At 37.0% G+C, this 14,456-nt stretch overlaps 1 protein-coding gene across 1 annotated transcript in view; it reads right to left on the bottom strand.

The window, feature by feature from the left end:
• Positions 1-4,965: 4,965 nt before the first annotated feature.
• KIF5B (kinesin family member 5B) overlaps positions 4,966-14,456 on the bottom strand; it is a 37,406-nt gene continuing 27,915 nt past the window's right edge. The window contains exons 21-26 of the mRNA XM_007439335.4: positions 13,961-14,021; positions 13,801-13,872; positions 13,599-13,703; positions 9,435-9,651; positions 7,644-7,795; positions 4,966-7,369 (exon numbers count right to left, since the gene is read on the bottom strand). Of these exons, the coding sequence (XP_007439397.1) occupies positions 7,659-7,795; positions 9,435-9,651; positions 13,599-13,703; positions 13,801-13,872; positions 13,961-14,021 (592 nt within the window). The 3' untranslated portion in view covers positions 4,966-7,369; positions 7,644-7,658. The remainder of the gene's footprint in view (positions 7,370-7,643; positions 7,796-9,434; positions 9,652-13,598; positions 13,704-13,800; positions 13,873-13,960; positions 14,022-14,456) is intronic.

The raw sequence follows: 14,456 nt of genomic DNA, 5'->3' as shown, positions 1-14,456 counted from the left end.
AATATGGCCACCCAGCTTAATCAAGTAACTTCATATAAAAACAAGAGAAAAGACAATAAAAGACACTGGGTAAAAAATCTCCTCAGTCAGCAAGTCAAAAATACAGAGAAGACCAACACTGATCTTTTAAATAGCACTACTAGCTCTCACCGTAATAGCCAGATGTAGATGTTTAAAGAAAGCAATGTCATTTTTTCCTGGTAGACCTAGAATGCAACCTTTGGATGATAAGAGTGGACTACAAAGATGCATACTGACCACACAGAAGGAGATACAACTGCAGGAGGTAAGGTGTGAGCCATCCCAATATTTAAATAATATCTGAAGACAAAGACTCAATGAACATACTTGTTTGATGAATATTTTTATGTGAAACCTACAGATACTGTATATGTTCTGAAGTGACAGAACTGAGCAACAAATAGGACCTTGAATGATGTTTCCGCTCTACTCTTCTTTGATCATTCGTTTATGGTGCAGTTTTAATTATTAATATAGTACAATTATGCATGGGTCTGACAAATTACAACAGTTTTTTTGGCAAAGGACCTTACAGTTTGAATTTGTGGTAAACGGGGAAGAACATATATTTATTTCACAGAGAAGATGGATAAAAAAGAAGATATTACCTTTGTTTTACTCCAGTACAGCCACCGAATTTCATGAAGTTGTTGGATCAGCACTGTGTTAGAGGACCAGTTACATTTTTGCTTCCTTTTGATCACAAGTACACTATTCAAAAAGAATGTATCATCTGATTGATTGATTGATTGGCCAAATAATGTCACTGTAGTAGAAAAAGTTGGCAATTTACCAAACAGGATATTAAGCAGTATACCAAGATTAGTAATCAATATGTCTTGTCAGATATAAGGTTTTTGTTTTTGTTTTTGGAGGGGAGGATTATTGCCAGGTAAACCATGCTAGGATTGATAAAGCAATGGACTTTTAAATAGGTGAATGGTTTACTTCAAAGATCATTCCTTTCAAACAGTGGTCAAACAGAGTGTAACAACATGTCTGTTTTTCTCTTATACTGTAGCTATCAAGTAAGCATAAGAACATATAATAATTTTTCCATATTAAGATTGGCAAATTTGAGAACCTCAGATTACAGATCAGGCAGGAGATCTGCAGTAGGAATGTTTCTCACATCCCTGGTGCAGCAGGCAAATCCCCTCCCCACAGCTGTTTGATCAACAGCTGTATGACAAGTAGAAAACACATGAGGGCCCTGGGATGAGGAAAAGGAATTTGAGCCTAGTACAATCTAAGGATTCATCATAAGTGAGGCTCTTTCACAGGCAATTTAAGAGTGTGTAAGACTCAGGGTTTTGTTCCAATTCATTATTAATCATGCCCGATTAGGAGAGGCAGCCATGGAAGAAATCATTTAATAGCCTACACCTCTTTAGTCTACTTTCCCCAAAGATGCCTCTGCTAGAACAGACTGTAATCAATAAAACATGTCAGATACCACTTAGAGTCAGGCATATTAGCTAATCTTCAGCAATGCTGAGAAGCTTCCTTCACCAGGTTCCTCCCATCTTCAGCTGCCAATTCTAGCAGGCAGCTGTTAGGAAGAGAAGAAGCAGAAACACTCTGTTTCAGTGAGAGAACCAAAGCTTTTGGCTCATCTTTTTCAGTTGCTTCCAATCCAGGGCTATTATTTGTCAATGAACTGTAGGAACTACAGCAGGTGTTAACCTGTTTCTTACTTTCCCCAGTCCCTTTTTCTTTTTTTCTCTTGTATCCTTTGAACCACTGTGTTCCACCATGGAACATCAATGTCCTCCAAAAAACAAAGATGTTCTTCCAACTGTTCTGAGATTTGGACCTGTTCAGTTTCACTAATCAAACAAGGACCATGAATGAAAAGATGCTGATAGCTTTATCCCTCGAAATCACAGCAAAACCATTTTTAAAGAATGACAACTAGAAGTCTTGAATGAAAGTTCAACAAATATTAGCATTTTTAAAAAGGCCTTGAGAGGGTTACTATCTTTTCTTTCAATGTATCTTTGTGAAACTTGATTTTCATCATTCACAGTAACCAAGACCAATTGTTGAAATAAAATATGCCAGTTCTAAGACTTAACCAATCTTCGTTCAAGCACTGATAAAATATGCATCATATGCTCGAGTTCTATAATCAATTATTAATTAATATTAACTATTAAACACGTTTATTTCAGTATTATTTTTTCTTTTTTGAAACAGGAAAACTCATTAATTAAAAAATAACTGGGTGTTTCACGTTCTTGAAAAGATTACAATAACACTGTTTTACACTAAGAGTTTTAGAAACAGGAACTGGCTAGGCTTATAGATCATGGTAAACCAAAATGTGGTTTGTTTGGTTTTGATTTAGCATGATGTGTAAACCCAGCCACTGTGGTTTTAAAACCATGATTTATAGTGCTGTGTAAGCCCAGCCAAGTCATTCTAAAACCATTGACTTTTTATGACCAAAATGACCTGAGATGATAAATATGGAGTATTCTGAATTGTGTGAAGTAGTAAAGGCCCTTGCTTATATTGCTTATGACAAGCAGTTACATCATTGCTCTTTCAGTTTTTAACTTAGTTAAGCTTGGCATTTCAAGCCTTTTCCAGTTACATCCCTATTGCTTGCTTCAAGCTGGCCTCACCAACCGCAACTGAGGTATTTTCATTTACGCCTAATTCTTCATTATCTTCTGCTTCCCAGGACACTTAAAAACACTGTCAGGTAGATCTGAAGGAAAGTCTTTCACTTAAGTAGTTCACCAGCCCTTTTTTCTGAAACTCTCAGCGGTGAAATCTATCAGTACAGCATCAAAAATCGTAGATCTTCGTTTCCTACATGTGTTAAATGTGTTCTACCATCCTAGTCATCCTACAAAAGATCAACAGCTTTCTGTACAAAAAAATTATCAAAAGCCTGCAATTCTATAACTTTTGTTGCTTTGTAAAAGCATGTCTTTGACAGTTCTTTTAAAATTAGAAAATAAAATGCTTTGAACCAGCTTTTATTCTTTCCAGCGGAATGGTATGGTGGGAAGAAATTATGTTAAAGGGAACCAGAACTCCATCACCTGAGTAACTCTCTGAAAACTGAGCAGAAAATCAGTGGCTGAAAAGTTTGAAAACAGGCCATATCAGGCCGAGAGCTGCAGAGAAAGACTTTCCAAAGATCCTCCAATTCATCCTTATGGGAGGGGCCGCAGGGCAGCGGCTCGGCATGTTGCCAACATTTCCATTCTGAGCCTCCTCCAGATTGGAGGTAATATTAATGGATTGGAAAGATTTTCTGTACCTTGCCGAACTTTTCAAAATGAGAGATGTAGTGTAGAACAAAAGGATTGCTGCTCCCTCTGGTGGCCAATATCTTTAGCTTAATTCCTTTCTGCTAGCCAGGTAGAATTTAATCCATTTGTCCATTTAATCAATGGTATCAGGAAACTCACCAGATATTAAGAAATGTTTAATTATGTTTCATGGAAGCTGTGTCAGTAGGAATGAGAATGACTACAATTTGTACACTGAGACACAATTGTTAAAAATGGCAACGTATGTCTACCTCTGTCCAGACAAGAAAGGCCCACTGTTCCAATCACAGGATGCATGAGTAGCTGCTCAGTCCACCTGATGTAGATCTGGCCATGCGTTATTTTGCTTTAAGGTATTTGAGCAAAAGTATCTGGTCTAAAACCTTTTGCAGATCATGGAAGTGTGAATGTTTAAAAACACTTGAGGAATGTGATGAAATTCCACTAGAAGAGGTCCAGATGCTGCAAGGGCCATCCAGGTCGCAGAGAAAACTGAAGCCCAGGAAAGTCAGGCACTCAGGACCAAACAAGGAGAGGGTTACCCCTCGCAGGTGGGCTTCTACAAGAGGGGAGGGCAGGCTCATTTTGTATTTGTTTCCCATTCACCATGGCTGGCTCCAAGCCTGGCAATAGCAAAGCCCCACCCAAGAACTGGACTGGAAATGCTGCAGTAATTTGGACAATGTGCAAGAGCAGTGAGGCTATGTTTTATTGTATGAATTGAAATCTGGGCTGCATAAATTTGTTCTCGTGTGTGTGCTAAGAGGAGATCCTGGGCTGGAAGTAGCCGCTGAGGTCAACCTCTTCAGAAAGCATTTTTCATTCCTTCTCGCTTTGTCTCTTTACCTTCTAAGTCCCTGAAGTTCCTAATTCTGGGTGCAGCAATGGGGCTTATTCTGGGAAAGTCATATAGCCTTTAGCATGCAGCTCCCCGAAGGGCAATTTGAGTGCCACTTACCTCCTCCATGATACATCAGGGGCGGAGAAAATTTCTCAGAAATAAAATGGCTAGTGCCAACATGCCAAGCTGACTTTACACAGGAGTCCTTGGGAGGGTACAGCAGGTTTGTAGGAAGGTTTAGAGATCTGTCATGGGAATTTGTAGGGCCCAAGCCACCATATTTGATATGTGTGTCCCATTCCAGAACCATTTCCATTTATGATTAGGAGATGGCTTACATATGGCTTACACAGATATGCTCCCTCAACAGGTAAGAGGTTCAGGCCTGAACTTCAGGTTTTTATCAGTGCATATGAACACTATCTATGAGCAAAGATCTCTGGGGGAGATGGGCGGCATACAAATTAAATAAAGATTGACACATGTTCAAATCTGAATGCCACAACCATGAAAACTATACACTCTCGTACAAGTTTGCATGAGTGAGAGCAAAATCATGTTCAAAGGAATAAAGACAACATTGCAAGTGTACACTTCTTGGTCCCTGGTATCTAGATAAGTTTATGTAATGGTGCGGTATATGAATTTTCCCTTGCAGTAAGGAGAAATGCTTGCTATTGAAGGCTCTTTCCAGAATTAATCTTAGCAGAATATTGCTTGTAGTAGATATAAAACCTTAGTACAATATACATTGATATAACACCATAAAATGGATGCTACTTGGGAATTAAATTACATCTCAATGAATTTCACTAGAATTCAAAGATTTTCTTTATTTAAAACACAAAACATTTACAGCATGCAAGTAGTTAACTGTATGGCATCCTCTCCAAATCATTATTCATCCTCATATATCGAGAATAAACCATTGTGCCCATAGGCAAACTCTTTCATTTCATGTCTAAGTTAGAGTTACTATTGTATCAGTAATATTAGGTAGATAATTTAGTTCATCTCCATGAATAGTGTTATTCAACTCCTATCCTAAGCCATTTTTTAAAAATGAGCTAGAGGAGAAGACTCAAAGACCGTAAATTGAAACTTCAATGCATTTAACATTTCTAATGAAGACTGAAGATTTTAAATTCGCAAAACCAGCAGTCGTCCTGTCATGCAACATACCACAGGTGATCCAAAGAACTAAAAGGGAGTTGTTTTGAAAGTCCAAGTTGCAATGCTTAGTAAACTTCATATCAGATCAAAATAAAAAAACTCCAGGTATAAAAAGAATGTACATTTTGAGCTACATGCTAGGTACAGTTTATTAATTTACACAGCCATATCAGCACCAAAACCTGTGATACATTACTTACAGGAATGAAACTACCATAAACAACCATGAGAAAATATCCTGCTTCATTTGAATAAACTGCCAAGAAACCAAATTTGAACTGTGCAAACTGAATCGGGATTGGAACCTTATGATTACTGTTGAGAAACTGACATAGGCTATTGCAACTGAAAACACTAAGAATTATTACTTAAATACCCATTTCCCTTTGTACAAGTCCCCTCTTATGTTGCAGAATTCTTTTCATCTCATGTCTGGAGTGTTTATTTTAAACACAGAAAGAACTGTGTTAGGACAATTCCAAAACTATCAACAGTTTGGCTGATTAAAAAAAATCCAGCCTCTAAAAATTATTTTAAAACTCACAAATGAGAAGCTATTGGGAAAAAAGCCTAATTTTTCTATTATTAAGCTCCATCATAATACAAATACTTTAATTTGTAAAAAAGTTAGTCATAAAAATCTACAGAAAACCTTTATCCCCAAGTGCTTGTGAACTTACTGTAACAAGATACAAAACTAGCATAAATGCATTCCAGGAAAGCAGTTACATATTTAGCATTTCTCCACTGCTGCAGTTTATTCTTCTACTCCTACCAACCTTATGATTGTTATGAGAAAGCCTTCTAAATCCTTTGGAATTTATCATGCAGGAAGTCCCTATCAAAGGCATTATTAGAACTTCATGAAGTGCTGTTCTGTAGGGCAAAACTCTTTTTTAAAAAAAAGACAGGGCTTGGGACTGTTTGCAAAAACAAACAGAAGAGCAATTAAGATGTCTGACAAGATGTCTGGAAAAACATACATTTACAGAAATCTAGATTTACAAATAAATTACAATATAAATTCAGTGTTGCTCAATTTCCATAGTCATTTAACATTTCTGTCTTTTTAAAACAATTAACTTTGCTCCTGTTTTTCAGTTTGCTGAAAAAGTTTTTAATGAATCAATTCTTCTTCTCAAACTTTAAGCCAGATTTGTAGTTTGTAGACTATTGTAGACTTTTTGTAGTTTATAGAATGTGTAGAGTTTGTATTTGTATTTGTAGTTTATTTATTAAAATATGAAACACAAATAATGCAAAATAACTTTCCCGATTTCTCACCCAAATTTATACAGCTCTGATAATTGGTAGGCTCATCAAGATGAAGCAGAATGTTTTCACCTCATCATGCTATTCTGTGTATAGTCAAGAAGAGGACAGATTAAAGTCATTGCCAAATCTTTCCATGTAAACCTATATTTACTACTTACTATACACAGTATTAACTCAGTAACCCGGTAAGAGATATTTAACTGAACAGTTATGTAGCCTCACAAAACCAGAATTTTTTAGTTCCATGTTTTTTAGAGTTCAGTGCCTAACGGCAACAGTCGTCATAAGCACACCTCATTAACTGCATACTGTACAAATAATTTTAGATTTAGTCTCTATACAGCCACATAGGCAAAATTAATGTACAGTGTTGCTCTAATTCAGGAGTGGGTCAAGTAGTGTAATTAAAAGTGGTAGAATTCAAAATTTATTTCAACATTGCTCCACACTTCCTAAGACCATTAAATATACATAAATTAAGCTAGGAAATTTTAAGTAAGATGTTGCTTAACATACATTCAACTTGGCACAGTGCAGACTAAATTTAAGACGTGAAAGACAGATCATGTAATGAGAGCTACATTTTAAGTTACACGTCAATTTTCCAAGAAAGAAAAGATTTTTCCTAATTTGTTGGGACTCAATTAGCCAAATCCAAATGAGAAGAGCTGTACAGATGGTATAAATTTATTCAATTTTCTAATTTTCAAGGAATGACTCTCATTGCGCAATATCCAATTCTGATCTTGTTGTGTGTACTTCTCACCATCTAGAAATAACCAAAGAACATGCATAAACAAACAAATGCTTAGAACTGTTACAATCTCAAAAGTCTGACTTTACACAAGTATTCATAACTATATACATTCATTCATTACCATATACAGTCTCCATGATGTCAGTAATGATTACATGTTTCTAATACTAGTGTACAATTCCAGTATGTTATTAATTCATTCTCTCTCTGTATTTGAGGACATTTTCCAAATTTCTACATTTTCTTGCATATAAAGTAAACTGCAAGTTTAAAGTAATCAACCAACCTTGATCATCTAAATTCATGCTTTCTCTTGCCGAGCTCCACCTCCACGTAGGGCAACTGGCTGACTATTTTGAGTAAAAGCAGTTCCACCACGAATGGCATTTGGATGAGTTGGAGAAGCAGCTGGATGTTGACCAGGACGAATAGGCTTAGCTATATGAAAAAAATACAAGTATAAGAGATAAAGCAAGGCTAAAATGTGATTAATATGATAGATTATATGGAAATAGGAAATAATATTTATGGTCCAGAAAAGTATTTCAACATATTTCAGTTGAGGATGGCTCTTTACAATCAGTTTGAACATTTATAATTAACTAATTTTAACTCTTTGTTTTTCCTATTATAGTTTTTTGTCCAATGGACTAAGATCCATTCAGTGTCTTAAAGGCTGGCCATTAAGGTTTATGCTGCTGTGGGCTAGTTATTTCATATACCTGATGTAACTAATGCTAGACCAGAAGAACATATCTTTATGTATCACAAAACAATGTTGTTGTTTTTAAATTAAAATATGCTCATGTCTATATTTAATGTGGAAGGACAATATTGTAAGATGCATTGTAAAATTTTTCTAAAATGCAGGATATTAAACAAAGATTTTTACATGAACACTTCAGTAGGCAAACTATAAAACCCAAGAAAAAATCTGGCAACCAATCAGATTTTAGTACATAAAGGAGCAAATATATAAAAATACTTGAATACACACAGACTGTAATTGTTTGAGAATTCATGTTATGGATGTTATAGTTAAAGAGCACTCAGCACTTGCTCCAGTTCATCTGACTGCCCACCAAAAAGGCCAATTGATGTTAACTGTTTTGTGGGATACACCCTGATTTATTAGTACATTATGAAATATAACATGATTTTATCAATCAAGTCCATGTCTTTTGGAAGAATTAGTATCCTGAAAAGCTGGACTAAATGTATTTCTATACATAAGTGTACGGATGGATGGATAGAGGTATCCTGAGTTAGGCCTCTGCAACCTGAAAAACTCCTTTCAACAGGCATCAAAGAGAAATGCACCAGAGCCTGCTATTTGAAGAGGGGAGGATGATCTTTTTTAACCAACTCTTCTTTTCCACTGGCAGGCCTCATCTCCATGTGCTGTATCCCACACTGTTCTCCAGAGGCCGTGAGGTTCTCTTCTGAAATGGGACTTATTTATTACCTACTGAGGCTTATATCCTACTTCAGACATACAAAACTCTTTTCGAGGGGGGTGGGGAGGGGGGCGGGAAGCATTCTGTTCTTTATATCCAATCCACAAATATTAACCAGAATGTTTGTATGCTAAGATGTGAAAATGTGAATTCCAAGCAGTTCAGCTGCTAAATACCTGATTTTCCAGGCACTCATAGATCTTCCATGCTGTTGGATTTAATTCTACCCAAAAGCTCCATTCCCTCTACTGTCCCAGAGGCCACCAGCTTTTCTGTTGTGGGTTTCATTCCAGCAACATTACTTACTGGATTCTAGTAACAGAATTAGCATTTTTCTCTCTTCTCTTCCGCTTCCCTTTTGTGCCATGCTCTTAACCACAAGCACAGACCATTCAATTTCTTTGTACTGTAAAAACATTTGCTGTACTTTGTTTAATTATTGCTAAACACAAAACAAATTTTGGGGCCTTCCAAAAGTTCCCCCAGCAATAACCCAGGTAAAATTAAGGAATTAATGCTCTAACAGAATGTATGTTTGTGATATCCTATTACTCTAAAACCTATGCATACTTACCAAAAATCAAAGCGTTTCATGTCTATGCTTCATTTGCTCTACTTACCAATCTGTGCTGAATGTGCCTTTCTGATCATGTTCTTTGATCTCACTGCTTCTTTAATTCGGTCTACTTCTTGTTGGTATCGCTTGCGATCTCGGGATGCATTCTCTTTTGCTTCCTTTAGTGCCGATTCCAAAGCTTTAACTCTTTCAGCTGTAGCTCTAAGACGTTTCTCCAGTTTCGGAAGTTCACAGCGAAGATCTGCATTATCACGTACCAACTGGACATATATACAGAGTAACGTGTGTGAATTTGTGTAACAAATGTTACAGATTATTGTAAATTTCAGATCAGTATGCACTAAAGCATTTCTATCACATGAAGGTATTCAGCATACATCCTAGCTAAAGCCAATGTAAATGAATCAATAATGAACATAATGTTACTGATTTTTCCATTTAATTCTTACAGGATATTTTGAAGAACTTTACTCATTTTAATCTAAGCCCACCACTCACAACTCTTTCATAAGCTAAAAAATAAATGGTGATATTTCTGAATGGTGTTATCTAAGAGTATGAAAAGTTTTTGATACAATTTGGAAGAGGTTCTTCAGAACACATGAGTGTGTGAATGTAGCACCTGTATATCTCCAGCTGCATCATCCTGAAAGAAGATGGGGCTGCTTAAGGAGTTGCAGGTAAGTCCTGTGTTTGAGTCCCTACAAATCCCAAAACACCTTATCCAAATTGATTCTGAAGCACTGTACATATGTACTATCTACTAACACAAACTGACAGCTCAGAGAATGAATACTTTATCAAAGTCCTAGACCAAGCAAAAATTGTAATACAAACAGAAAAGCTTTTTGAGGTCTGATGGTATGCTTTATTCACTATAGTTAATGACTAGTAATGACCCTAACCCTAACTCTAGCACAAATACAGGTAGTCCTCAACTTATGACCTTTTGTTTAGCAACCATTCAAAGTTACGATGGCACTGAAAAAGTGACTTAAAACTGGTTCTTGCACTTACGACCATCGCAGCATCCCCGTAGTCACATGACTGTGATTCGGGCACTTGGCAACTGTCGTACGTTTACGATGTTTACAGTGTTTTGCAGTCACATGATCACCATTGGCAACCTTCCCAGCCGGCTTCCAACAAGCAAAGTCAATGGAGAAGCTAGCAGGGAAGGTCACAAGTTGCGGTCACGTGATGTCTCGTTTAACAACTGCAACAAAAAAGGTTGTAAAATTGGATGTGGTCACGATACCTCACTTAACTATTGCACTGCTTAATGGCAAATTTTCCGGTCCCTACTGTGGTCGTAAGTTGAGGACTACCTGCCCAAAACTGGCTGTGATGGCAGCAAATCCATGTAGCTCTGAGTTGGGATATCACATTGTTAATTTTCTGCAAGCTCGGCTTTTATGTAACATCATTGGTGCAGGAGTTTTGGAGAAATGAGCTTTCTTGGTTGGCAGGCATTATATATCCATCTGTCTTGCCTGCTTTGCAGGTGCTTGAATGGGATGATCCTCTGGGTAGATATTGTTTTGCAAGAGACGTGATGCCTTGTTGGTAGATTATCTGGCCGATAATTTGGTGGTTCTGTCTGTGTGTTGACTGCTTTTGTTTGATAGATGGTGTTGACAGCTATGTGGCTTATTGGGAGGGTATGGTTCTCTTTCTCTGATTGTTGCACTCTAGTTGCTTTTTGGTTGTTGGGTTGATAAGTAGAGAGTTTATCTTTTGGTTGATTGCTATAAGATGGGGGGAATGTTATGTGTAGAGTTGATTCACTAATGCTGGGTCTTTATTTACAGCTTTTGATAGATCCATAGATGGAATTTAACTTTATATATCTTTGTTACTGGGTTTTTGGTTTAGCTTAGGGTGCTATGTAAGGACTTTGTTATTCCAGTTATTCCAAATGGTTGGAGTAGCTTCTCAATGGACTAGGAAATGCCTTTGACAAAAGAAAGGGTTATATTTTTTGTGGGCTGTACGTGGGTATCTACTGTGTTCAAAGATGTCAAATAGATTATTTCTGCTTTCTGTGATTATGATGTGCTATGGCTCATCGGAATAGAGTATGCAGTTGCTTTTGCATGTTGCTGGTTTATTACTATTGTAGTGATTTATGTGGGTTGTTTTTTGGTGGTTTAAGGTGTGCTGTTTGTTTTTTTTGATGATGAGGATAGCTAGAAAGGGAGGTCTATTTCTTTCTTCTTTTCTGAATTTGATTCTATGAACATGTGGTTAATTAAGCTGTATTTTCTCAAATTTCTTTTTTATGACCAAGTTGTTGACTACATAGCAGATCCATGTTTTGGACTCAGCTGGAGGGCTAAAGTTTCTAGTTGTGTACTACTGTAGTTGTTGTACTACTGTTTCTGGTATGACTCCTGAATGGGGGATTCCAGCAGGATCTCCTTGATCTAGTCATAGATTTGGCTATCAAACTGAAAGTACATGGTGAGGCATAGGTTTACAAAATTCCTAAATTTTGATATTTTGATTTTTGTGTTCTCAGTTGGGTTGGGTGTGTTATATAATGTTGCAGCTGTTTCTTTGGATAGTTTTGGGTCAACAAATGTGGAAAGAGCAGTGACATCAAAGGCTAGCATTGATGAATACCATTCTTTCTCTTCTACTGTAAGTTTTTAATTTTTTTTTTTGAGGCATTGTAATAGTGAGCAGATGGAATGGGTACAGCCATCAATTAGATGTTTATATTTCTTAGCCCACTCTTTGGACAGGTGGCATATATGGGTTCCTATCAGCATTACAATAGATTCATAACAAGACATTAGCTTTTTAATTTTTGGATATCTATAGAAAATGGAGTGTAAGTCCATTGCTTTTCATTCTTTGGTGTGCTTGTTTTGTGATCTGTCCTTTTTTGGTTAGTGTACAGGGAGTGTCCTTGATTTGACTGTCTACTTTTTGCACAGAGGTAGTGTTTATTGTGCTCTCTCCATAACAACTCTGGTAGGTCCTTTTCAACTGGGGGAACTGTGATAGTCCTGTCTCTTTTCAGTGCTTTTATTGCCTTTTGCTTGTTCATATTAGGATACCGTTTTCTCTCTTTTCATCTGTTTAGCGGCACAATTATCTATCATATTTCTTCTTGGTCTTTTTATTCCAGATGTTTTCAGTGCCACTGCTAAGTTTGTGAAGAATTTATCCATCCATCCATCCATCCATCCATCCATCCATCCATCCATCCATCCATCCATCCAATTTATATGGCCTCCCACCTCAAATAAGTAACTCTGGGCAGTGAACAATCATAAAATCAATTAAAACCAATTACAAACACAACACAAAAAAAGTAAATACATACAGCAGCCAAGAAAAATTATAATCCATAGACGTTAACATAACCAGGAAACGGGGCCCTTAACACACTTGGGACCCCAGAATTGGGCACATAATCAGGCCTTCAAGGTTTTACGAAAGACCAACAGGGTCAGGGCCATCCTAATCTCTGAAGGGAGAATGTTCCAGAGGGCAGGCACTACAGCAGAAATGGCATACCTCCTAGTCCCTGCCAGCCGACATACCTTGGCTGACGGGACCTGGAGCATGCCCATCCTGCTGGACCAGATTGGACAGGTAGAAACAACTGGCAGACAACAGTCCCTCAGGTAACCGGCACCTCAGGTAACCTGGTCCCAAGCCATGAAGGGCTTTAAAGGTGACAACCAGCACCTTGAATTGCATCCGGAAACACACTGGCAATCAATGCAGCTCACAAAGCAGTGGTGTTACATGTGTTGAGTACCCAATACCATTTATTACCCATGCAACTGCATTCTGCAACAGTTGAAGCTTCCAAATGCTCTTCAAGGGCAGCCCCATGTAGAGCACTTTGCAGTAATCCAGATGGGAAGTCATGATGGCATGAGTGACCGTGAGGAGAATCCAAGTGCATTTGCATTTTCTATGTTGTACTTTAGTCCTTTCTGGAGGATACTGCATTCTGCTGCAGGTAAAGAGTGGCTGGAGAGCCACTTACCACCCTTTCTGGTTCAGCTTCATGCTTGTTTGTTGGTAACTGATTAACAATATTAAAACTACTAGCAACCAAGAAGCAAAAAAATAAAACCCTAAAAATAAAGAGCAAACTACTACAAAACTATTACCTTTTTATAAAACCATTGTTAATGTAGTTTTTGAATCATGGAAGCAAAAATATAATAATATCACAGTTTACCTGTTTGTGGACTTTTGTGAGTTGTTCAAGATTGTTCTCTAGAAAAGAAATCTTTTGCTTTTGGGCAGCACTTCCACCAGTATCATCTGAGTCAATCTCTGCACTCTGACAAGAAGAGATACAATTTTAGTTCAGATTCTTGCAGAATGACGATCCAAAATATTAAATTCATTTTAAAATAAAGACCTGAATGTCACATTACCTTCTTAACCCTGGTGGCCAAATCTTGAACAAAGAGTTTTCTGAGATTATGCAGAGTCTGAAGTTCTTTGGCCTAACAGCATAAGAGTATTATAATTAAGACTTCCCTTAGTAAAGTAGTTCAAGAATTTTAAAGATATTTTTCAGGATATACAACTTACCACAGTCTCTTCTAAACCTTTCAAGTCTTGTCTTGCCTGTTCTCGTCTATCTTGCATAACACTGAAATCAATAAAAAATCATTAAACTTTCAGCACTTACTTATTCTCAAGTCTCTGGTTCACAGGATATTTGAATAATATGAAAAATAAAAGCTGGACTATTAAGTTAAACATATAAACCTATTCCGCATTTAAACACTGAATTATATAAGAAAAATATTGATTAAAAAAAATTTGATCTGAAGCAAATTTATATAGAAGGAATTCCCTAACACTTTGGAAGCTATCACCAAAACAAGTAAAACTACTTGGCATTTCATCTATATTATTTACAATATATCATAGCACTGGCAAAAACATTGCAGAAGCATATATGTACACTGTATGAAAAGTAATGGAACAAACACAAAACAATCCATCTTTAAAAATCAACAATATTGTCGAAGGAGTGGAACAACTAGCCTGCTGCCCAAACCCATAATGCAATCAGAGCAAT

The sequence above is a fragment of the Python bivittatus genome, unplaced genomic scaffold (assembly GCF_059951505.1).
Source record: "Python bivittatus isolate LINGU-HERP-01145 unplaced genomic scaffold, Pbiv_v1 ctg000610_np1212, whole genome shotgun sequence".
NCBI lineage: Eukaryota > Metazoa > Chordata > Lepidosauria > Squamata > Pythonidae > Python > Python bivittatus.
The sequence above is the reverse complement of the archived record's forward strand: the minus strand, read 5'-3'. Positions and strand labels throughout refer to the sequence as shown.